Source organism: Poecilia latipinna, unplaced genomic scaffold (genome assembly GCF_001443285.1).
Source record: "Poecilia latipinna isolate Pla-1442-1.1 unplaced genomic scaffold, P_latipinna-1.0 Scaffold889, whole genome shotgun sequence".
NCBI lineage: Eukaryota > Metazoa > Chordata > Actinopteri > Cyprinodontiformes > Poeciliidae > Poecilia > Poecilia latipinna.
In genome coordinates, this window is record NW_015113505.1 from 36,398 (window position 1) to 61,353 (window position 24,956).

The 24,956-nt window shown below is 40.6% G+C and overlaps 2 protein-coding genes across 4 annotated transcripts in view; both read left to right on the forward strand.

Moving 5' to 3' along the window:
• Window positions 1-13,328, forward strand: part of LOC106957236 (lissencephaly-1 homolog) — a 32,062-nt gene extending 18,734 nt beyond the window's left edge. The window contains exons 4-11 of the mRNA XM_015048497.1: window positions 2,997-3,071; window positions 3,331-3,537; window positions 7,407-7,575; window positions 9,211-9,313; window positions 9,445-9,673; window positions 11,676-11,777; window positions 11,871-12,027; window positions 12,836-13,328. Of these exons, the coding sequence (XP_014903983.1) occupies window positions 2,997-3,071; window positions 3,331-3,537; window positions 7,407-7,575; window positions 9,211-9,313; window positions 9,445-9,673; window positions 11,676-11,777; window positions 11,871-12,027; window positions 12,836-12,909 (1,116 nt within the window). The 3' untranslated portion in view covers window positions 12,910-13,328. The remainder of the gene's footprint in view (window positions 1-2,996; window positions 3,072-3,330; window positions 3,538-7,406; window positions 7,576-9,210; window positions 9,314-9,444; window positions 9,674-11,675; window positions 11,778-11,870; window positions 12,028-12,835) is intronic.
• A 3,552-nt stretch (window positions 13,329-16,880) lies between these two features.
• The window catches only part of mettl16 (methyltransferase 16, N6-methyladenosine), a 33,120-nt gene continuing 25,044 nt past the window's right edge, over window positions 16,881-24,956 (forward strand). Inside the window, exons 1-2 of one of the 3 annotated variants that reach the window (XM_015048523.1) lie at window positions 16,881-16,972; window positions 17,323-17,467. In XM_015048523.1, coding sequence (XP_014904009.1) covers window positions 17,340-17,467 — 128 coding nt within the window. In that variant the 5' untranslated portion in view covers window positions 16,881-16,972; window positions 17,323-17,339. Of the gene's footprint in view, window positions 17,066-17,322; window positions 17,468-24,956 lie in introns of all 3 variants that reach the window. The other 2 variants (XM_015048521.1, XM_015048522.1) reach the window with 2 other exon arrangements.

Below are 24,956 nucleotides of genomic sequence, written 5' to 3' on the forward strand. Positions count from 1 at the left end.
GTATATTCCACAAAAAGGCTAAAAGCTTGAAAGGATGAAAAGAAGCACATTTAATATTCTCCATCCAGCTTTCTTGTGAACTGCTGAAAGCCTTGCTCTCTCTCGCTTTCTTGCAGCCTGATTTCTTTGACTAACAAAAATACAATGAGATTAAATTAGTTTGAAAATTCTTGTAGTGATCTGTTTATTTTCTTTCATTCAAGAACATGATTAACATGAGAGTAAGCATATTCATATCCAAAGATATAAACATTTTATTAGAATTACAAGAGCATCTATTATCTTTGCCCTTTGCTCTCATTAAAATTTATAAAGATTGTTACTAGGATGATAGATATTTTAGCTTTAGAACATCATACAGGAGAAATACAGAGCTTTAACTAAAAGTATATTTTAGTAGCTGCTGTTCATTGCATGGCAATTATTTCCTATATATTTAGATCCTCTTTCAATCGTCGGCTCAGCCTCGTATTTTCAGCTTCATACAGCAGTCTTTCACCTTGCCTCCACGTGATGCTCTGCTGGTGTGTCTTTATCCGCTTCCCTCCCAGTCATTTTCCATGTGGCAGCTCTTTGGAAGCAGCCTGAATAATAGATGAATGGCACAGAGGGGATCATTGCACCCTGTTGGGTTGTAGCACTGAGCCACACACACCTTCACAGAGCAATGCCAAACAGCCAAGTGGTTTAGCCCCATATTCCCGATTCCTCATCATTAAGCTTTCTACAATATTTTAGTTTGGAGGGAAAATTTTTATCCACTTAAATGTCCTTCACCTTGTGGCTACTTAAGTTGCAGGTTGAGGCAGGGCTTATCTGTCTCTATAGCAGAAATAATTGATGGAAGTCATTCTCCATTTTTTATTTTTTTAATACGTCCCAGATGAAAGAAAATCCACATACCTGCATGCACAGGAAAACACACATATGTTCATCATGAATTGCCAACAGACTGGCAGACTGCACTGTCTGGCACTTGTGGTTCAGTTTGCATCTTTGTGTGTGTTAACAACCAGGCAGATGGCAGATGATTGAAGACTTGTCCAGACGAGATTCCCTCTTCGTTTTTATTATATTTCCTTTTCCTCCGTCGTTACTCCTCCTTATGTGTCTTTCCTTTTTATAGTTTGGGTCCTTCTGAGGAATCCCCATTCTGTCATTGGGAAGTGCTCTAGATGGATAGACGTAGAGACTCTGGTGCTGCAAGAAAATCTTCTGGATGATGTTGCTTTGTTTAGAGCTGAGGGTGTAGCTGTGAAGTAGGAGCACAATGTTAATTTTCCCCCTCACTGACACTGTAGCTGTCTGTCAGTGTGGGTTTTTGATGCTTTGATAGTTTGTAGCGACCTCAAGGCATGGGTAGACACACACAGAGGTACTGGATTTGTTGTTTGCTCAACATAAAACAATACCTCCTGTTTATTTGTAGTACTAGAAGGAACCTAGTATTGCACAAAGGTGAGAAGGGAAGAGATCTACCAATTAGAGAGGTAGATCTCTGACTCGTGATTATGTAAAGTTCTACAATTACCAACATTAAATCTGCATTTTATTTTTTCTAGCTTGAAAATTAAACCGTCAACAGAAAATGTTTATTATTCAAACAATGTTAGCAGTTTTGCCTCGTTTCCACTGAGCAGTGCAGCACGGGTTGTTGTGGTTTCCATTGTAAAAGCAGTTCATGCATCACCTTTCCCTTGTAGAGCCGTAGGACGATGGTGCAGTTAGGGCGGAGCTATCAGCGTCACACAACGGTTCATTGATTGAGGAGGAGAAAAACGTCACTGCTCGAGACGAGCATGAGACGTACCAGTGCGTCCAGTTTGTTATCAAAGTCATATGATGTTAGGAGTTTAACCTCTCTGCCCAGTGAGAGTTTAACATGTGGTGGAAACGTTTTCCTGAATACGTCGGACAATAAGACGCCGTACTGAACCGCAACGTACCGCTCAGTGGAAATGAGACATTCTCCATCATCAGAAAGCTGCAACTGTATTAAAATCCTTGAAGTTATGGGACATGGCTCCCTGAACAAATAAAACTCCACTAAAAGGAATGACAGAATGTGACATTTTAATGTGATATCTAACATTAAAATACCAAAGGGGCCGAGTCATAAGATCCAGTTAAAATAAAAAATAAGAATATCCAACCTGGTATCTGAGATGAAAAAGTTTAATTTTGTTGTCAGAAGTGTTTTATTATGAGTCTCTAGAGATGCCCTATAAAGCCTGTTTGTGATCGATCATTAGTTATTTATATTGGGACCAAAGGTGATGTCACACTGTGTGAGAGAGGTCTTACAAAACACTACAGCTAAACTGGATTTCACTGTTATTTCAGAACAAAGCCAGGATGAGAATACCGAGGTTGAGCTTCAAGCGGTCTTTAGCATCAACATCTAATGATTAGCACTGTTAGCATTACTAACAGCCTTATTGTGTTCTTATTTTAACCCAATTTCCTCAACGTTTTCAACTTGGACTCGCTCTAAATCAAAGTATCTGAAACGGCAGCACAAACTTAGTTGTTTTGAACGCAATTTGAAATTATGATGGACACGTAGCAAAATTAGTCAACAAAGGCCACAACTAGTGACCAGCTCAGAGCATCAGCCTGCAGGTGGAATCAGACTTGTCTGCCAGCGCTGCTACAAGTTAACTTCCACCACTGCCTCTGTCCCGGCTGTGTGGCAGTAAGCTACCTAAGCCTTTCTGCAAGAGATTAGCTTGTGTGAGAAGGATTAGGACTAGTCCGTCAGTGTGTGTGTGTGTACATAGTATAAGTGTGTGTGGTGTACAGTAGGTTGGCAGCGTCTGGAAGCCAGCCTCAGTCTGTGTGTGGTGTGTAAATAATTCCCTGTTCTCTTTTGCTATAGCTGCAGACCTCAACATGCCACTCCAGCTGGCCCCCATTCCTTAGGCCCCACTGATTATGCTGAGCTCATGACTTTGATTGGCTTTCTTTGTGTCTGATATCCTCTTGTTCCTGTACAGAATGAAGAACTGGATAAGAAGTACGCTGGCCTTTTGGAAAAAAAATGGACCTCAGTCATCAGATTACAAAAGAAGGTTTGTGGGGTGTTTTTTTTTTTTTTCCCCTCTAAGAATGCTTGTGGGGATTACAGTCTTGTGAACAGTTCGTGACATTACAGCTGAACACAGTGCTAAAAAAAAAAAAAAAAAAAAAATGACAAAAAAAAAAAAAAAAAGAAATTATGGACACAAGTTTAAATAATATGTTAGGTAAAAGCTGATAACCAAACACACTTTCCCTTTTTTGTAATTTATTTCACCTGTATTTTCCTGTAACGCTGTGAACTCTGGGCAGGTGATGGAGCTCGAGTCGAAGCTGAACGAAGCTAAAGAGGAAATCACCCTGGGTGGACCAGTAAGTCAGAAGCGTGACCCCAAAGAGTGGATCCCGCGTCCGCCTGAAAGATACGCGCTGAGCGGCCACCGCAACCCCGTCACCCGCGTCATCTTCCACCCGGTCTTCAGCGTCATGGTGTCGGCCTCTGAGGACGCAACAATAAAGGTCAGTGCCCCTACAAGGAGAGGATTCTGTAAACATCGAAGGGAAAATTCAGAGTTTTAAGTGGTTTGTTAAAAGGTACCGACTGGGAAGAACCTTTTGTGCAGTAATATTTATTTGTCGTCTGATACTACATTAGTTCATAAAATTGAAGCTATAGTTTTTTTTAAGCATGTACAGGGGATTAAAGTGTAATAAAGTAGCACAGTACGTTTCCCCAGTGTGACTCCTTGTGATTGGTGGCTGGGTGTCGCTCATCAGAGTATAGAATGAAGTTGAGAATGTTGCAGCCTTTCCTGTCTGGCTTTCTATAATATTTTGGGAACGATATTTCATTTTCTTCTCCACGAAGAGCATGATCTTCACAACAGTAGCACAGCGCTTTTAGTCCGTTTCCTCTGCAGAGTTCTCATCCGCAGCATTTTCCAGGTCACATGACACAGACGAGACGCTGAAGCAGCCGGTGTTTCTGTTGGTGCCGCTGGAAAAGTGAAAAATGCTGATAGGAAAAGGCAAGAACACTAACATGGTAGATCAGAAATGTACAAAGATTGAAGAAAACGTCTGTCATGTTGAAACAGCTGGAGTCTTAAAGATGTCGATGCGGCGATTAGGGATCTTCACAGTCACGTTAAACGGTTATTTTCATTAGTTTCAGTAATTTGCGTTGAAAACTGCTTGGTTGCAGTTCATTACAATGACTTTTTCATTTGAAATGAACACTGAAATGGGTTTCGGCCTGATGGAAGAGAAACTCCTGACATATTTTGCTCTTGAAGCAGCAGATATTTACTCTGGCTTGATATGCTCAACACACACGGCAGTACGAGTCACACACAGTGGTGCAAAAATGGTCATTGTTGGAGAAGGCTGCCTACTGTGGACTTTGTTGTACATTTTTAGAAGTGGCAAATTTTGGGATTTTATATTTTTTCCTGTTTTCACGGAAATAATTTTCATATAAACAAGTTTTCCGCCAAGTTCATTTCAACAACATCCTATAGCATGATTATGATATAGTTCTCAGATGTTAAATATGTCATGGATGGCTGAAATTTAAATTTTTTTTTACATCTTAATTCATATCTAATTACAGCAAATATATTTTCTTCTGGCAGTATTTATATTAGACTGAGTTAATGTTCTGTAAATGGTTGCATCCTGTTTTTGCAAAAGGAATAATTCCCATGCCTTTCTCTCCCAGATTGTACAGATGGCACAGCTGTTGCTCTGTATGGATGATATTTAGATATGCTAATGTCTTTTACTTTAGGGTGTTTGCAGTAGAGGACACTTTTAAATGCACATTAGGGTTTCAGAAGCATTCTTAACTCTTGTCTCTTTTTTCATTTTGTCTAATTTCTTTTCCACAGAAGCTAACATTCAATTAAATGAAGCTGGTCGTTCCTCCTGTTTCACTTCCACTGCATTCCCTTCAGCCTTTTCTCCCCCTCTGCATGTTCCCTGCATCAAGGATCTCTCTCTGTGCCATCCAGACGTCTGTAGAATCCATATATAACTCCGTCAACCTGCCTCTGGGCAGCCTTTGCTGCAGCATCCTTCCACTGCCTCACTGCACAATCCCAATACTCTGCTGGGCTGTTTGTTATGCATCTATTATTCATGAGACAATAATAGACACTTGTACATTTCCTACTAGCCCACACCCACACAGCAGGGATCTTTTCCTCCGCGTTTTGGCACAGTGATCCCCCCCTCTACACCCCGCCTCTCAGCGTCCTGGCTAATTTATCTTCCACTTAAACCATTAACCGTCCCACCATGAGTACCCACCTTCAGCTGTCCGTCCCCTAGGAGCAGTCAGGCTCCGACTCTAATTTACGAATTCAGCCCTGCTTCTCTGCTCGTCTTTCCTTGCTTACCTTTTCTCCCTGTTGTTAGACCTGACTGTGTCCTACTTTCCACCTTAAGAGCTCCATTACATTTTCAAACACACAGACTTGTTTTGTTAGAAACGGACAGAAAAACACATGTTGGTTTTCACTGAGCCAGAACAGAGAGATTAAAGGAATGGCACTGCTTAGTTGGTTAACTCTACAGGTAACAAACTGACCTGCAAACATAAAAGCATGCAACACATCATTTCAACAGTTTATTTAAACTTACATTTTATTAACTTGGAAATCTTGAGTTTACCAAGACGGCACATTATAAATGCATAGTTAAGAAGCTAATATTGTTTATTTTGGAGTGACTTGCAGTTCTGTCCAGAAGTATTCATATTTTGTCACATTACAACCTCCAGACTAAACGTTGTTCCTAAATGTGATGTGGAAGGAAAATGAAATGTTTTTTTCAGATATTTAAAAAAATAAAAACCTCAAGTATTATGCATTTGTTCCACACCTTTTTCTGTGACTAACACCGGTGTGTGTAATTTCTCCTCAGTAAAAACCTGAAGACCAGACAGATCAGGGAATTGATGACCAATTTAAGACAGGGTTAGATTATAAAACAATATTCTAAACTTGGAGCGATGATCAATCCACAATGACCCAAACCTACCAGGACATATTTTACTGATGGAGAAGCAGCCAGGATGGTAACTCTGTAGCAGCTCACTAATATTTTTCCAATCAATGGATTATCCAACTTGAGTTTTATATTTTTGCCTTCACTCTGTAAATCTGGTCTAATTAAAGTTTTGATTAAGTCCATAAAATTTTGTTACGTATTAAATCTAAGCAATTAATTAAAATTAATGTGCTGAAGTCCCGGTTCTTAACATCACGTATCATGTTCAACATAGATCCAGGGTTTCCCCCAGTGTATTATAAGCCTGGCGGGCCACCAGGTTTTATTTGTGCCCCCACCAGGTTAAGCATTGCTTATTTATTTAAGTTTTTTTTTAATGTTTGCATTTATTAAGACTTTATAGTTGGTGTCCAGGTATTAATCTTCCAATCTATCAATAACACATGACTATCAAGTGATATTTTTAAAATTTTCTGTCCGTTTAGCTCAAAAACACGACTGGTCGCTCGATGAATGACTTCCATCGCGCCCAACCACCGGCTTAACAAGCTTTCTGGGGGAAACCTTGTAGATCTGTTAATCTGTTAGATTCTGTGCCTAAACTAAGTTAGGCACAGAATCTAACTTAGTTTGTATTCCCTAAAGGGCTAATTGAATTTGTTTTTGAATTAAGATGAAAGCTATTTCCACTGTAGTATTACACATTTTTTAGAAGGCGTAAAACTGCAGCTCTACAAGCAGAGCTTTTATAGCTCAGAAGCTACTGATGAATAATGCAACGTGCTGTAGAAACACATTTCCCCCCTCTGCACTTTGCACCTCCTGGCCATCTGTAGCTTCCTTCAGAGCGAGCACTGCGAAGGAAGGGGGGGAGGGGGGGACGTCTCCTGTCACCGTCTGCCCAGAATCCCCTCACCCCCAAGAGAGGGACCAGAGGAAGGTTTATCCTGTGACAAACCGTCTGTCTGCTCAAAAGCCACAGACTGAACAGCTCTCTCAGGCTAAAGAATCAGGCTCTTCACTGTTCACACCATATTCTGTCTGCAGTCCAGTTGGCGGTGCCAGACTTAGCACAACAAACGGTCTGACGGCTTTTATCAAGCACTTCTTTAATAATAACAAACTGATTTGTTTCACATTAATTTATAAAAAAAAATCATATTAAATTGTAGTTGATTAGTTTCATATTATATGAATTTGAACTCCTCTGTATTAGTGAACAAAGCTCAGAAAATGGTGACATTAGTGGTTGAAAATATTTCTGACACACAAATTGTGGCCGTCTAATTTGTGTGTTGCCTTTTATATTTTCATTAGGAATCGAAAAAGCTTTTGTGCATTGAATTAATTATAATCAATCCATACTGTGTGTGCAGGTGTGGGACTACGAGACGGGAGACTTTGAACGCACACTGAAAGGCCACACAGATTCTGTTCAGGACATCTCATTCGACCAGACTGGCAAGCTGCTGGCGTCCTGCTCTGCAGACATGACTATCAAACTGTGGGACTTCCAAGGCTTCGAGTGCATCAGGACCATGCACGGTGAGAGGACGAAGCAGCTGTCTCCGGCTCTCTGTGCACACAGTGTTGTTGTTGTTGTTTCCAGGTCACTGCTGACTAAATGTTGTTTGACTTGAACATCGTGTTCAGGTGGCACACGGGCTGTTTGTTGTCACTTCAGACCAAGCTGACGGTCACAACAGACGCCATCCAAGGGCGACTTCACTGCGTTTACAGGGACGATCAGTTTGTGGGATTTGCATCCTGATTAAACATTGATCATGTGGGGTTTCTCTTCAAGGCTCCGTTTCGCCTTATTCAGATTATGAAACAATACATCTTCTGGTGTATTTATGCTGATGACACACATTTTTATATTTGTGAGCACATAACCTCAGTCCAGTATAGCCAGTGTGTCCATAATGCCAGAATTTCTACCCTACATCTATCATCTATTGTCTTCAACTTATCGGAGATTGGGTTGCTGGGGCAACAACGGAGTGCCGTCAGATTTTGGCGGCTGTATTGTTTTACTTTCGTCCTTTGTGAAAGACGAGTCATTTCTCCAGTTAGCGCTAGATTTGTGCGTTTGTCTCGGTTGTATTTACCCTGAATGACCTGCGCTGTCGTCCACTTCCTGTTTGTTGAGCGGTCTCTGGTCCACTTGGTCACATTTGCATTCAAACCGCACCGGAGTTCACTTTAACCGAGCCGATTTAACCGGTTTTTGGAAAGTTTGCTCTTTTTTTTTTTTTTTTAATCTGCATCAGAGTCCGATTGTGCAATAACAGCTCCGGACTTTCTAGGCAAATGAACAAGAGTTTGATTAAAGCAGACTGAAAGGCCTGGTGTGAATGCACCCTTGTTTAAACGGCTCCTTAAGCTCGTTTCACTATTTTAACATCCTAAAGGCTGAAATGAATTATGGCAGTGTAGTTTACATGGCCCTGCTCAGTTGCGTCTAACCTCTACTAAAGGTGCCCTTTAATAACTGCTTGTGAATAAGAGGTGTGAATATTAATGAAGGTAATGAACAAACTTGGTGTTCAAGCAGAAACCATTGCAACTTCTGCAGATATCGACTGGATTGTAACCTGATTTCTCTACAAATCTGTCATCCAGAGTCTGCTGGATGGTTTCATTCCTGTAATATACTAACAACCCCCCCCCCAACCACCAATTCATCTGTTTAATAAAACAAAACCAACAAGGCCAACTGGTGAAGTGGATTACTGCTATTTGGACAGCAGTTTAATTATCATCTTCAGCAGCACAGTACACTTGTCTGTGTAGCTGCCCCTTTATATCACAGTCTGACGGCGTGTGTGAGCACTCACACACACTCACACACACTTGAGCTGGCCTTTTAGGACATACTTACCGTCTTCCTCATCAGTTTAGCAGCTTAAATACGGCCCAGCGTCTAGTTAATTAGGCATCTCTTATTCTCTCTGGGAAAAAAAAAGTCTGCCTGGTTAGTCATTTAATTGCCTAATTACGACCACACCGATTGGCTTTGCAGTATTTGGTGTTGAAGATGTGTGAAGAAAATTAACACATTACTTAGAAACACTGCTTAGCAAAGCTCTAAGAAGACTTATTGTTTTAAATGTTCCTGTTTCTTGCTGATAGTTGATTTTATTGTTTGTTTTTGTTGTTGTTGTTTTTTTTCTTTAGGACATGACCACAATGTTTCATCTGTAGCCATCATGCCCAACGGAGATCACATTGTTTCTGCCTCCAGGGACAAAACCATCAAAATGTGGGAGGTGGCAACTGGGTACGAAAAAAAAGAAAAAACACAAAACATCCACGAATCATTTTGAAACGCACGAGAATCACAACATTTTTGTGTTATTACGCTTTACACCCACTTTGATGATCTAACATCAGTAATTTCCTCCCCGATAGATACTGTGTGAAGACCTTCACAGGCCACAGGGAGTGGGTTCGTATGGTGCGGCCCAACCAGGACGGCACGCTGATCGCCAGCTGCTCCAACGATCAGACAGTCCGCGTTTGGGTCGTGGCCACCAAAGAGTGCAAGGCGGAGCTGCGGGAGCACGAACACGTGGTGGAGTGCATCTCCTGGGCTCCAGAGAGCGCACACCCCACCATCCTAGACGCCACAGGCTCTGAGGTGAGGAGCTGGTGTAGGGCTGAAACGATTCATCGATTACTGAAATAAGTTAGTAATTGTAACTCAAGAAAGGCTAGCTGGAGAAAGATCAACATTTTCAGAGTAGTAATTAAGCCAAAACTGTACAAAAATATATACATTTTGCTTTTAAAATGTAGATGAAAAAAAAACCTGTCTGTAAATATTATCTACCCAGAACTCCTCAAATGGGAGAGTTTTAGCTTCACCTGATTTAAAAAAAAAAAAACAACAAAACTCCCATTAAGCACCTTTTGCTGCCCGATTAATCAGCTCATCCAAACATTTATGAACAGATCTACACCGTATGTTGTCGGGTCAAAGGTTAGGGTCGGGCTGAGCTTTTCACATGCTGATGTTTGAAGTACCCTGGAGCGGAAGATGTTTTCTTTGCTTCAAATGATCAAGAGTTCTCTACAGGAATGCCAAGTTACTGCTATGTAGGCAATAAAATGTCTTTTTCTTATTTAAAACAGGAGTTGAATTATTTCTTTGTATTTCTAATCTTTAAAATAAATGAGCTTAAATGGAAAAATTTGCGCCGTTTTTTTTTTTAACAGGATTGATTAGTCATTGGTTGCAGCCATTAGCTGGTTGATGATCATCTGTTTTGAATAAACTGGTGCAGCCTGTCCTTTATTAGTTTTGCAGCTCACGTTGCATTTAGCGGCGTCTGTTTTGCAGCGGCTTGTCAGGTGGTGGGAGAGCAGACAAAGCAGCCAGTATGAGATTAGAGTGGTGAATCGGTGCTGCTGGAGACACATTTGCAAAACTCTCTACCAATCACCTCGGTGGTTAATTGGCAGAGATATCAGACAATCTTTGTTCAGCCTTGTGCTCCAATCACCTCCTGAGACCGATCGGGCTCGTCGAGTTAAGGCAGATCTAAGAGGTAAACTCATGGCTGGGTCCCGAGACGCAGTGACGTTTTCACGCCGCGTCGCATTATCACCTTCAGACCACCTGCGCTCTTCCTCCGCCATCAATGACACGTCGGTAGAGCGTATAACGTCGCCGCTGCTGAGGCTGATTTCCACGCGAAGCCAGCAGCCGGGAATGAAGGTGGTGTTGGGATGAACTGAGAGAAGAACCTCATGGCCTCCGGTCAGATCAGGCTCCCCATCGTGCCTTGTGATCTGCAGTGTGTCCAATCGTAACCTTGACGGATTAAAATAGTGTTTTTCTTGCAGCTGTTGTTCCAGACCAACATGTGCTCTCTGGCTTGGAAGATGTTTGTTTTGTTTTTTTCTTTGTAATGCCTTAGATTCAGTGCAGTGATGGAGTTGAGTTGGCACACTCTTAGATTTAGTCTAAACTAATTACATAAATAAGCTTATTTGTCTGCTCTTTCTGTTGAGCTGCATAGACGTTTTTAAACTCTTGAGTTGTGTCTCTGCCGCTTTTCCATATGAAGCAGCAGAAATCGTTGGACTTTGTTCTGTGCAACTTCTCTGAAAGACTCAGTTTGATTTGATGTGTGTTCAAATTTCATCTTCTGAAAGTTGTCCCAGAGCATCATGCCACCACCACCATGTTTACTGTGTAGGTGGTGTGTTAGGGTGATCTGCTTTTTTTTTTATTATTTCCCTTTTTCGCCTTCTCTATTTTGGATGCTGTACAAGATTAGTTTTGGTCTTATCAAACCATACTACACATTTCCACATGTTTCCTCTGTTTTTTTTACAGAGTTTGATGTAAATTAAGCTACTTAAAGCTTCTTTCAACAACGTCTCCCTTTTTGCCACTATTCTATGAAGTCCAGATTTGTTGTATATGTGCGTTTTGTCGGATGTAGTGCTTCATGACTTTTGTAGTGTGTGTGTGTAAATGTCAGCAGCTATTGTTGAGTTTAAATCCTGAAGGTTTTGATTTAAAGTTGATGTATAATCTTGTTTGCAGGTAAAAATTTTCTTTATCTTCTGGTGGAAAACAATGAACTACTCACATGACTGACTTTTTTTTTTTTGTGTGTGTGTTTATGTAGAGTAAGAAGAGTGGAAAGCCCGGGCCTTTTCTGCTGTCTGGCTCCAGAGACAAAACTATAAAGATGTGGGACGTAAGCACTGGGATGTGCCTTATGACACTGGTAAGGGTCACCTTATTCTAACATTAAATGATCCATATTCATGAACAGGATGAATTTAGGTGGAAGCTACATCAGCCTTTGTCTGTCTCTCAGGTTGGACATGATAACTGGGTGCGTGGCATCCTCTTCCACCCTGGAGGAAAGTTTATAGTGAGCTGTGCGGATGACAAGACCTTAAGGATCTGGGACTACAAGAACAAGCGCTGCATGAAAACCCTGAGTGCCCACGAACACTTTGTTACCTCTCTGGGTAAGCTGCACTTTGACCTCTTAAAGACGTGGCCTTTAATGTGTCACTTTTGTGCAGTTGTTCCAGTTTCACTAATAGCAAGTCCTCCCCCCCACACCCTCCAAATCTTGGTTGACCCAAAAGATATCAAAAATATTTGGCTCTGCATTTACCAGAATTATTGCGTATCGCAGGTTTTCCTAGCACTGCATACTGAGGTGCTTTACAAGATTCTCACGTTATGAAAATCTTGACTAAAAATACGACAGTTTTACGTTATCGGGATATGAGCTCTAAAATGTTTATGTAAAAATCTTTGACATAATCTAATTGATTTATTTTAAACAAAAATGCAACAAATATTACTGTTACAACTAAAAAAAAAAATGTCATTCAAATTAACCTAAGTTAATCCTTTTTGGCATTTTGCTTTTTTCAGACTACTACGAGTAAAACAGGCTGAAATTAGCTGTTTAATTAGCCTGACTGCACTTTGTAGAGCCTGTAGCTTTAAACAGATTGTGCTTGTTTACTTTGTAAAGGTCTGTCTTGTAAGAGAGTAAAAAGTATACTTGTTGCAGCTAGCTGACCAGCAGTGCTCAGCAGCAAGTGGGGGAGGAGCTGCACCATGTTACTCTATGCCAATAAGTGGGATATAGGATTCTTTTTCTCAAATAACCTTTGTAATCATCAATCTGTTGAGGTCCAATTAGCTTTTTGAACCATGTTGTTCATTTTATCTTGAAGAGGAATATTCTCGTATGTCCTGCTGCATTAGTTTCTGTTTATGTGCGCTTTATTTTGAAAGTCCTTCTTGTTTGTTTTCCAGATTTCCACAGGGCTGCGCCCTTCGTGGTCACTGGCAGCGTAGATCAAACAGTAAAAGTATGGGAGTGTCGCTGATTCGGACCTGGGAGGACTGGACCGCCAACCTCATTACCCTTGATGCTCCTCTGAACCCCCCGCCCCCCCATTCCCCTTCGATTCCCCGCCTCTTACCCCACCTCACCTCGTCCCCCCCACCCCCGCACATCTTCGCCTCCTCCTGGCTGCACTCACCACCGCGGTTATCCACCCTTAGCGCTCTCTGGTCCGATAACTTCTTGTCCTTCTGTGTAAATTATTCCTGGATGTAGATCGAGCTATTAAATGTTACACACAAAAAAAGTATTCTTGCATGGTAATCCAAAATTGTATACTGTAAATTTGCATACATAACGTTGTCTAGAAGTACCATAGGTTTAACACGACGGGGCTGAGCGTCTGTTCCTGCAGCCTTACCGACCAACTGAAGGCAGATGGTGTAAAAAATAAAAATAAAAAAATAAAAAACGTAGGGCACTAAAAACTGATAATTTAAGAAATGACAGTGTCTTTATGTCTAAGATTTATTTTGTCTATTTTTTTATTTAGGTTTTTTTTCTGTTTCCTCTCCTTCACTGTTGTAGTCTGTCGGTGCCTAGTTGGGTTTGAGAAATGAGGCAGGAGGAGCAAATTATGATGCAAAGAGACGTCTGGCGGGGCGTTGTTATTGACCCAATCTGTAGCTTTATAACATCACTTCTCGAGTGTGCGTACCATTTCTCTACATGTGGAGCTAGGTAACGTTTTAACAGCTTGTATGTATATATATATATATACATATAAATATATACAAATGTTTCATACCGTCGTCCTTGGACCTGGGGGGATTGAACAGCTTTGTACTCTTCTCTTAGGGGGACCACATAAACCGCTGCTGGGCTTTAGATAAATTATCTCTTTTCAACATAAGTGGCTTTTTTTGTTGTTGTTTTTTTTTTAAGTCGCAGTGCAAAGCTTTGTGCAGCACCTGAGCAGAGTCCAAGAATCGCACCTTGAAGATCTGGGTGGGCTCGCTTTTTGTAGCTTGTTTTGAGCTGAGTTTTATCATCTCTTTCTCCCTTTTTTTTTTTTTTTTTTTTTAAATCGCTCAGCTAAAGCAGAGTTGGAAAGCATGCAAAGGTGCTGTCCTGTGGTGCCACTAGAGGAAGTAAACGCAAGACGTTTAAATATTCAGGAAGAGAAACGAAGGCATGATGATTAAAGCGAAGCCCAGCTCCCCGGTTTGATATGAGATGTGCAAAGATCTTTAATTTTTGAATAAATTCTTAAGATTAAGAATGATTTTGAGAAAAAAAAAAAAAGGAATAGGAAATATAAATTTGTACATATGAGATTGGCTCGCGACGTGAAAGCCCCTTAGACCGCAGCACATTCACACAAACGAGCTGAGTGGCTCTCCTCAAACATTCAGACTGAAAAGCAAAGCCACTCCACTCTTTCAACCCTTTTCTCTCTCTAACTTTGTCCTTTAAAGGTGTTTTCATTAATCCTACTCATCCCCCGTTTTTCACTGAAGATGCTGTTAAAAGTTTAATGATGTTGAGACGAATATAAGCCTCTACTAGTTTCTGACGAGCCTGTCCATTCCAGCTCTGCTAATTAAGGAGCCGCACCGCTTGACTTGTTGCTACTTTTTTGGCAAGTTTCCCTCCTTGCCTGTGTGCTGGACGTGGTGATCTGCTGCTTTCGCTGAAGTGGCCGCCGTGAGCCTTTCGTGACCGGTCGATGTAGCGCAGCTGCATGCAAGACCTGCATCCGGACGCAGAGCTGTCGGAAACCCCAAAGCCTTCGTATTGAACCGATTTGATCGATTGAAGTAACCGTAGTGTGGGAGCTTGATGAATTGTGCTGATTTGCCTCTTTTTTATGTTTTAAATCCGGAAACTAAAGAAGTAGGCACAGATCCATAATGCTCCTTCCTAAAATGATTGGTCTCTGACTGGCTTGTTGCGTTCAGACAGCTCTGTCGTTTGGTTTGTAGGAAGGTTGATTTGTCGTGTGTGATTCTGTTTTTGTTTTTCTTTTTCTGTATATGCAGCCGGATTGTGGCAGACTAAGTATGCCCCCAAAAGGAGAAATGATCTCTTTCAGGGAATTTTACTCTCGATACTCCCTCTGGTTTGTTTTTTTTTTTTCCCCCGCCCCTCTAAGCCGTTTACTCTGTCCAAAATGTGGTGAAGAGGGAAGCAGTTGGGCTTTGTAGTTCAATTCGGCACGATGTGTTAAATGTGCGAGCTGAAGCCAAAAATTAAGACGTTTGTCTGTACAATCTGGTTTATCTCTGAAAAAGAAAAAAATAAATAAATAAAGAACCTCGTTTTTGTTCCGGCCTTTTGGATATGGGAGTTCTCCTCCAGATCACGCTATGACATGCCAGACCTTCACAATAAAAGCTGGAAAATGCTTTTCCCTTCCTTGCTTTTATTCAAGGAAGTTGGTTATCCAGAGGTCGGGCTGATGTGTGCTCTTTTATTTTTTAATAAGTCAGTTAAGAAAACAATCCCCTCTAAAACAGCTGCTGCTGACGATGTTTTATGCAAGTGTTTGAGGAAAATCCAGTTTTGCCATTCGCAGGTCCTAAGTAATCCCTGTGCTGCCGTGGCTCGGCACGAAGCGACCAACAGGCGACCTTTTGAAAGCCTGCAGGTCGTCCGCCAGCCGCAGGTCTCTGTGTCCTCTGAGCTGCCTGTCGAACCACATCGGAGGGCTGCATTCTGCACAATAAGCTCCTTACAGGAGAGCTCATGATGTTTTTGCCACTACGGTCTCACTCTTCACACAGTAAACTGTTAACAATACCTGGATGTCATTATTGTTTGCGATATAATAAAAGGAAAAAAAAAATCTGCATTTGTGTGTCCTGCTTTTTATTTATTTTTTTACTTTGTTGTAACGTCTTGACTTTTGAGAAGATATTCAAGATGGAGATGAGATTGTTGGAGCAGATTAAAGAACTGCTGATGTGGAGTCTCCAAATCTGCACTATGATCAGTTATTGACCAAATATCTGAATTTGATACCCATCCAGGCTGAAATAATGGCTTTGTGTTTCTCCATTGAAGCCACTAAATGTGATGGGTTTTTTTTTTTTTTGTTTTTGTTTTTTTCCTTTATTGAGCAATATGTTCATTACGGTTTTTAAAAAGACTATTTTCATTGTATTTCTGTACTGGAAGATCAATACATATTGAATAGCAAGAAAAGTTTTAATATTAAAGTTATGATTAAATGTAGTTAATGAAACTGTCTTGTGAAGCACAATGGTGGAACCATGATGGTCTGGGACTTCCTGCAGTCTTTCATGCTGAAAAGACTGCATGTCTTTAATGCAAACGTACAAATTTGCAGAATCTGTTACATTGGCCTATGCAAATCACAATGAGAGCTGAATTTTAGCCAAGAAGAGGCTGAAAATGCCACTCGAAGTTTAAGATTATAAGTCATAGACTGAGTGTGACATGCATTTTTTTGTTAGAGAACTTTTCAAAAATTGTTCTATTTTCTCCTCTACAGGTAAGAGTCCCTTGAAAGTTTTTGGGATAGGTCTTCACCACTTCATCACATTTAGACAATTTAACATTTTGCTGGTTTGGTTAAGTTGAATCAGATTAGCTCTTTTGTGAACAATAATCTTTTCAAGTAATGTTGCACATTGTGAAGTGGCTTAATTCTGGACTTTCTAGGTTATTTATAGAAAATTTCAGTATTAGGTTGGACTACTGACCTTTATTTTGGGGTATGGATGACACATTCCTGTCTGTTAGAGTCAAAGTATAACATTTCAACATCTGACAAAGGTTTTTCATACTCACGGATTACCTTAATAGAAATTCCTTTTTGAAAAAAAAAATAAAAAAAAAATCTTAAAGTATTTCTGATACTGATAATTTCCCGTTCTCTCTCTAAATTAGACACTAATCGTCTTTCATATAAAATACCAGCAGCGCTCAATGAATAACGTTTGTTCTGTGAAAATGGAAAGGATTAAATACTTTGGGAAGATCCGAGAAAGAAATACGACGTCTGGAACGCGTCGATGACGTCAACGCGCAGCAGCGTGACGTTGGAAGGCGTTCAGGAAAGAGAGAAACGTTTGAACAACGTGAGCAGTTTGATCTTCTGTTGCATTTAATATTTCAGCGCCGGAGTTGAAATACTGCTAACAACGAGATTAAGCCGCTGTTCATCCAAATAGGTACAGAAACCGGATGTTTGGTTGGTCATAGTTGGTTGGCTCTCAAAGTTAGCTTCTGTGTGAGTTTGTGTTTACTGCAGTTAGTTTTTGGACTGAAAGATCTGAAAATATAATATCAATACTGACTTTTCCAGTCAGTAGAAGAACACTAGTTTTCCTCTGAATGGCAATGCTTTCTGTTGTTTGTAGTTTTAAAATAAATACCAAAAATTTATGGGGGTAATATCTGCTTGTGTTTGTTTGTGTGTTATTGTTGGACACTAGGATTATCGCCATGGCTCTCAATAAATCTATGCATCCTCGGAACCGATACAAGGACAAACCTCCGGACTTCGCCTACCTGGCGTCCAAGTACCCGGATTTCCAGCAGCATGTTCACACCAGCCTCACAGGAAGACCTGTGTAAGTTTTTTTCCCCCCCCTCTACGTTTTGTTTTAAATAGTCACTATCCAGTCAAAAAATATTGCTTAAAGTGTCACTGACCTCTTGTAATGGATATGCAAACCAAATGCTGAAAAAACCCAAGCCAGGATTCAAACCCAGGACTTTTCAACTCTACTGTGCCCCCCAACCATGATTCCCCCATCCCCATCTGTCAGTGAGACTTCATTTATTTGAATGTGATGCAAACTTGCAATTATGTGGAACACACAATTTAATTTAGGATTATTAAATTCCATAAATTTGTTTTATGTTTCTGACAAACTCTCTGTGTGGCCTCTGCAGCAAAATGCAAAAAAAAGAAAAGAAAATGTGTGACTAGGGATTAATGATTCTGCTGCTATGGAAGAGAAACTCTAGTATTGCTATATCTCTCATTTTTCTGTCTTTTTTGATGGTATGAGTCGCGATGGGGACTGGGATCACTGTCATCCTTTTGTTTTCATCACGCAGAGATAAAAATAAAACAAGACAGACGATATATTTTGGCTACCTTTAGACATATTTAGACTAAGACAAGTAGAGGAGTTTCAAATTAATGATGAAGATAATAGATGCTGTGTTATTCTGGTAAAGAAGTACCAGTATATAAGTTGACAATCGTTTAATGATGCCTGGACTGGAACTTGGAAGTAAAAAAAAAACACAACAACATTTATAGTTCCTTCTTGTCAGCTGAGCTCTCCTGATGAGTTAGCTTGATATTAGCCTGATGTTTATATCCAGCAATACAAACCAAAGTTCAGTTCAATCGTCCGGAGATCGGAATTAATTACATTTAGGCTTGAATCAGAAACCAGCTGCTTAGACGCTGAACAAAGTCAGATTTTATTCATCTGTGTCCATGAATGCATCAAAATTAAACCTAAGATTTCAGCCTATAAATTCATCAGCCAACAGAATTCACAGTGTTTTTAAAAATAATTTATGCAGTTTTTTTCCTGATGGATTCAGCCTACGGCCTCTACTCGCATCTGTCTCTTATATGTCACTGTCTTTTATAAAACTTGAATCAGATAAAATCAGAGACTGCAGATCAGATTTTTTTAGAAACCAGAAAGCAGCATTGGTTTCAAACCATTAGGGTTCATTCACAACAGACTTGTTTAATCTACTTTAGTCAGACTCTGGTTCGTTTTCCAAGAAAGTCTGGTTTGTTTGGGGGAGGTGTGAATGCACAAACTCTGATGCGGACCAAAAAATCTAATTCTGGTCCGCCTAAAAATTTTGGTCTTTTGTTGAAGTGGACTCTGGTGCAGTTTGAATGCATATGTGAATGCGAGTCGGACCGCAGGCTGCTCCAAAAGCAGGAAGTGGACTACAGCGCAGGGCATTCTGGGTAAATGCAACTGAAACAAAGGCAATTAGCCTAATGATAGCGGAAGAAATGACTCGTAGACTTTTGCCAGAGATTTAAGAGAAATCCTATAACGGCTAAAATCTGATGCCACTCCATTTTGTCTACATTTTGTGAAGAAGGAAGTTGCTCTTCTGTCTTCTTCTGAAGTTTTTGTGTCATTTCCTTCAGTGGACTATAGTACAGCGCTACTACAGGCGAGGGGGTGAACAGGTGTTTTAAAAGGTTTAGTATGAAAGCGAACCACACCAGCAGAAAATGTAACAATCGAACTGATTCAACCAGACAGTCGGGTGTAAAAACACCCTCAGTGAGGACCAGAACCTTATGCCATAAGCAAAGCATTACACCCAGGTGGCAGAAAAGTTTGAATTATTTGACTTTGTATACAATAATGACTCCTTGAAGCCTTGGAAATCGTACTCTCTGTTGATAAGGAAACCACTTTTCCTCATTATGCAGATGAATGTGGACGTATGGATTTGGGAAACCTCTGGGTGTGTGGAAACACGTTGGTGTGGGCTGTGAAGTGGCCAGGCAGCCATCTTGCAGTGGACGCAGTGTGGGTGTGTGGGCACGCTGTAAACCATCGCTCCCTGTGCTGGTCTGACAAGTGCTAATTAACATGTGATGGCGTTCCCGTGTCTGCGTTTTCCTTACGCAGACACGGGAAGAACAAAGAGCTGGCAGGTTTTTGTCCGTCAGTATGAAAACTGAATTTAGACAATTAAAGAACTTGCTTTGAGTTTAGAGCTTTTAGAGCAGAGACACAAAGGATTAGTCTGAGACTTGTGCTTCACTTCTGATGGATGGATTAAGTCCTGCAGATATTGCATTTTATATTGCAACAGAAGAGACTTTGGGTTTGATCTGAGGCACATTTTTCTTTGCTTCATGTTCAAGAAAATCCTGCTTTCTTTTATTTGGTCACAACATTTTGCACCCGAAATGTCGCTCGGTTCTCTCTAAACAGATCAAAAAACCTGAAAACATCCCAGGGCTCTTTCAGCTTTTCCAGCTGACACCTGTGTTCAGGTTTATCCGTCTGCAGTAATGTCCTTCCTCTTCCTCCTCTCCCTTTTCAGTCCGGCGGTCCGTCAGTAGACGGGAGGATTAGTGTGGTTTTGTATCTTCCAACCAACTCATCTACTGGGTTTTTAAAGTATTTAAGCAAAAGAAATTGGGGGATGAGAGTAATCTCAGGGAGACACTCGCTCCATCCTCGGAGGAGACGCGTCTCCCCTCATTCAGAGGCCGCCGGTGGAGAGCGCTGATAGCACCCCAGACCAGAGGCAGCTGCAGAAATGTGCTGGATTTGATTTGAATGGAAGTGGGGAGGGAAAAGATAACAACCCCTCTCCTCACCAAAAATCACCCTGAATGTTGGTTTGTTTTCAGCGTGTCGGGTTGTGGAGCGAGGCGGACAGAAGGCGTAGGATTAGGAAGGAGCAGCGGTTATTAAAGATGCATTAGCCTGGTTGACATTTAATTTAAAAATGTTAAATTTTCACTCCACTTCTGTTCAGAGATGTATTAATAGTCAGGTTCTTAGAAGAGAAAATGGAGATATAATGAGGAACCTTGATGGGCTTAAATTGATCAGCGTTGCCCGGCAGTGATTCACAGCCGAGCTGCTAATATTCAGGGGCTTTTAAGCCGTCTCATGTGAGCGAGGTGAGGGAAACTCTGCAGGTTGACGGGTTTTTAATTCACTTATTTAATTTAAATCCACTGTGAGGATGTCGGTGTCTCTTTTTTTTTTTTTAAGCTGTTGTGGCTGTGCAAGTTTTTTATCAAATATCTGTGGTTATTTTAATACAAGAAGTTGTTGGAATATTGGAAATCATTGTCATGAATTTCTTTTAAACCTTCCAGAAAAGCAGACAGTGCGAGCCGGTGACGTGTGTGGGCGTGTTTTTGTGACAATAAAGCGCAGGATGGAGAGATCTGCTGCTTTTTGTTCATCAGCTGAAATCTCCCCCACCCACATTTGAAGTGGCAGTGATTCATTTATTGTATTATTATTATTGTATTAATTTCTAGGAGGGTCCTGCATTTGCTGTAGATAACAGCCAAAGAGCTTTTGATTTATTAAAAAAAAATAATATAAAATAATAAAAGTGAGCTGCTTTTCTTTGTGTGGTTCTTCACGGTGCTCATCACTGATAGGTAAAGAAAAGGGCTGGAAGCATAATTATTTGCATCTCATTTAAAATCATTTTCAGTTTCACCTAATTTCATTAGGTCATTGTTAAAAATGAGCTTTAATTACATTGTTATTAAATACAGCAGCTTAACTTTGAATCTGTCATTAATTATAGTAAATCTGATTGACCTGTTCTTGTTGATATTTGTATTTTTTTTAATCTAAGGATTTAGTTCACAGAGTTACAAAGCTTCATTTATAAATGTATCTTTTTAATTAAGATACAATTACTGGGTTGAAAGCTGAATTTAAAAGCAGACTTTTAAAAAAGATGATAACTACACATTTTACAAGGTATCAGTCAGGAGACGAGTACAAATAAAAAATAAAAAATTTTATATGCATCAGCTTCCTGCTCTGAAAGGAGTCGCATCTTGCTTGGTTTTCTGCTGCTGTAGCCCAGCTGCTTCAAGGTTTGACATGCTGCACTTGTCACCTTGGTTACAACAAACAGCCATTTGAAATCCTCCCTCTCCCACCCTCTGGATTATGTTTTCTTCTCTACATCTATAGATGCCTAAATGCTTGGAGCTACCATGTTATTGGCTGATTTGCTGTTTGCATCAGCACTCGGTTGAAGAGCTGTACCTAACAAAGTGGCCAGTGACAGTGGATTTATCACACGAGGAGTCAGGCTGGTGATGTCAGATGCAGAGTTTTGATCGTCGCCCTACAAATCTTCGTCTTCAGTCGTGGTCTTTTGTTTAAAAAACAAAAAAAAAAAAACAACAGTTTACATGTGCAGTTTGAAGCTGCTGTTTAATATTTGTAGCTTACTAAATATAAAATGACCTTCCTAAACTGTTTGTCTTTTCATGCAGGTGATTGTGATGGGTTTTTAAAACGGCTGAGAGGAGAAAAGATGCTGCCTAATCAGCACAATGTGTTTCCCTGAGCTCCCACTGGGTTCAGATGAAGGTTGTCTCTGTGAGCCGGGTTTATCCATCTGACCATTTGTGCTTTAAAGCTGATCATAAAACGACTTCTCCACCTCTGAGAACACAAACTCTTATTTCTTCACAGACTCGGCCGACGGTGACGCTCCTTCTCCGTTTCAACACCCTCTTCCTCCTCTCTCGTTCAGAATCCTACTCCGGGCACCAACTTTTTCGTCTCGTGGTTTGTCCCTCCTCGGGTCCCGTCGGCTTCGACCGTGTCGTAGGCGCGCAACGGCGAGCCCTGACGCCGCCGCTGCGTGACGGTGCGGGCGCGCTCACGCGCTCCTCCTGCTGCCATCAGCCATTGCTCCAGCGTGGCCGGATTTGCGTGCGCCGCTCATCGGCTTCAGTAGGTGTGGTTGCCAGGGAGACGGCTGGCCCCGCATCGCAGGCTCACACACACACACGGAAAGGTCTAAAAATAGAGCAGCGGCCCGAGCAGCCTCCCCTTGTCTGAATATCGATCTCTATCTAACGATGCCTCTGAGGAGAAATCAGGGCTGAAAATGTGAGCGGTGGAGAGGAGGTGATGAGAGAGGCTGGCTCTCGATTTGGCTCTGAGCGTTGCGCTGATGTACCGTGGCTCGCTCATTAGTCTTGTTCCTCACCGTAACCCGACCCAGTTTCTTCCTTGGCTCATCTTTTTTACAATCTTGCTGTGGATCCTTGGAGGTCAGCAGCTGGTGAGCTGACATGTTAGCTTAATGAATGTTTATCAGATGAGGGAAGATGGAGCTCAGACTTGAAGTGAGAAAAGTTTATTACCTGTTTAGCTCTTCATTTGGAAAAATTGAAGGAGATGAGTTCTCCTGCTTAAAAGCTGCCGTATGCTTTTATAAAAAAAAAAAGTTTTTATATTTGTTAAAGCTGTCGAGTAATCTGAAAAAAAAATCTAGCTCCTCTGCCTTCTCCCTTAGCTACTATTGCCATCTGCAGAAAAACACCACTCCTGGTCAGAAGCAACCAATCACAGCCAGGAGGAGCGCTGTTAATCACGCTTGTGTACGTGCTGTTCACACCTTCTGTCTTGCTTTGTCCTGCAGTACAGCAACAGAGAAATCTGTGGTCTGACCAATCAAATAAGTTAACCAGCATTTCAAATGGTATAATTTAGTTTTCTTTTTGAACAGCTTTTAACATATTTTGTTTATTTTAACACCTCAGTGATGATGAAAGTAGCGAATTTTGAGTCTGCTTCCTGCAGTACTAACTTCCACCCTGAAGAGTGTGTTTGTTAGCATGAACTGGTTGCTCTTAGATGTGGGGCCTCGCAAAAATATGACATATTTTGTCATTTAACAACCACAAAATTTAATGCATTTCACTGAAACGTTATTTGAATGGAAAATGATGCATCGTTTTCCTTTTTTCTTTAGAAAAAAATCTTAGGTTTATTAGCTTTTGACTGCACATTATGACTTTCACTTTACTAATTTGTTATTCATCATCATGAATCTATTTATTTTTGATTAAACTGTAACACCGTCAGTTTGATAAAAGATCAAATGTTTGCTGCCATGATGTCTTGAGTTAAATGATCAAACTTCTGCTGAATCTGATAAAGGTTCTGTCCATTTTATAAAGTTGCTTTTTTTTTTTTCCTGCCTGGATAAAAATTTAAATTGTTTGAATTTTTCTCATCATGCAGTCAAGAAAATCAAGAGTTGAACGTCCAATGGTTTCTACTTTAGAATTCAAATATTTCATCTTTTTCTGACTGATATTCCTAATGGGGAGGAATATTTCTAAAACCAAAATCCAAGATAAATTGTGTCACATCTGCGTCTCTTTCAGCCGTAAATGTTTTGTCATCCTGCTGGTTTGCTTTCACACCAACTACGTGCGCAGCGCAACGCTCCCAATCACCAGGATGTAATTAATTGCATCTGCCAAGGTGTAAAAGGACCCGGCGAAGCTTTAATTACAGCTCCCTCGCCCACACCTTCTGGTGCGACAGCTGAAACGGTTAAACACGTGGAGGAGGGAAGACGAGTCGGGCAGGGAGGGCTGGGAATAAGGAAGTGTGGAGCTTTGTGTTATGTTGGGTGTGTAAAAATCTTTGTTATCAGCGGGGGGATTTAATTTGATGGACTGCTTATCCCCACACCGTCCCTCGTCTGTGTGTGTTTCTGTGAAATGTGAAGTGATGAGGCTCGGTGCAGAGAGCTGCAGCGGGTTAATGAAGTAGCGTTTTAAGAGCAGTTTGCTGAATTACTGTCTGGTGACCTCAGAGGTTAATCCAGCAGGGCACAAACATAAAGATAAGTGAAATCGGGCCGAATTTAAAGTTTATTTTTATGGCTCTGGTCACAAACTAATCAAAATAGCAACAAAGTGGATTTGCTAAATACTGCGAAGTGTGGAAACTACGCAGCAAGTGCCAGACTTATTGTGTAAAAAGTTGCTAAATATTTAATCATATTGCTATCCTGTGTGGTCACAATACAACAAACCTATAGAAATAAAGTAATTATTATTTTAACCAGTCTCTTTTTCTTAAGGCTCATTTCTGATTTTTGACTCAACAAAGCCAGTTACTTAGGAGCTGATTTCAGATTTGAACAAATAAAAGGGACCGCATTGATAATAATTAGTGTTGTGAATCGATTTAAAAAAAATAAATAAATCGGATTAATCACCATGCTTGACTTCAAAATGTTTAAAAAAAATCTTTCACCGTTTCAAACCAGACATCTCAGATTTCTAGGTTTTTATATTCAGGAGGGTTTAAAATAAATCACTTTGTTTCAAATTGTAATTTAGAAATGTTAGCTATAAATTTGTTGTGCTGGAAGAATAATTCGTTATTGCAATTCGTGCAAAACTGCGTTGCTGTGAATTTGGTAACCCTCTGCAGGAGAGGGGCTTTTAGTTCAAAATAGGTCATGTGATTAATCTGCATTATGCAATATTAACTTGTTAAAACTTTGATTAATTGAGTGTGTTAA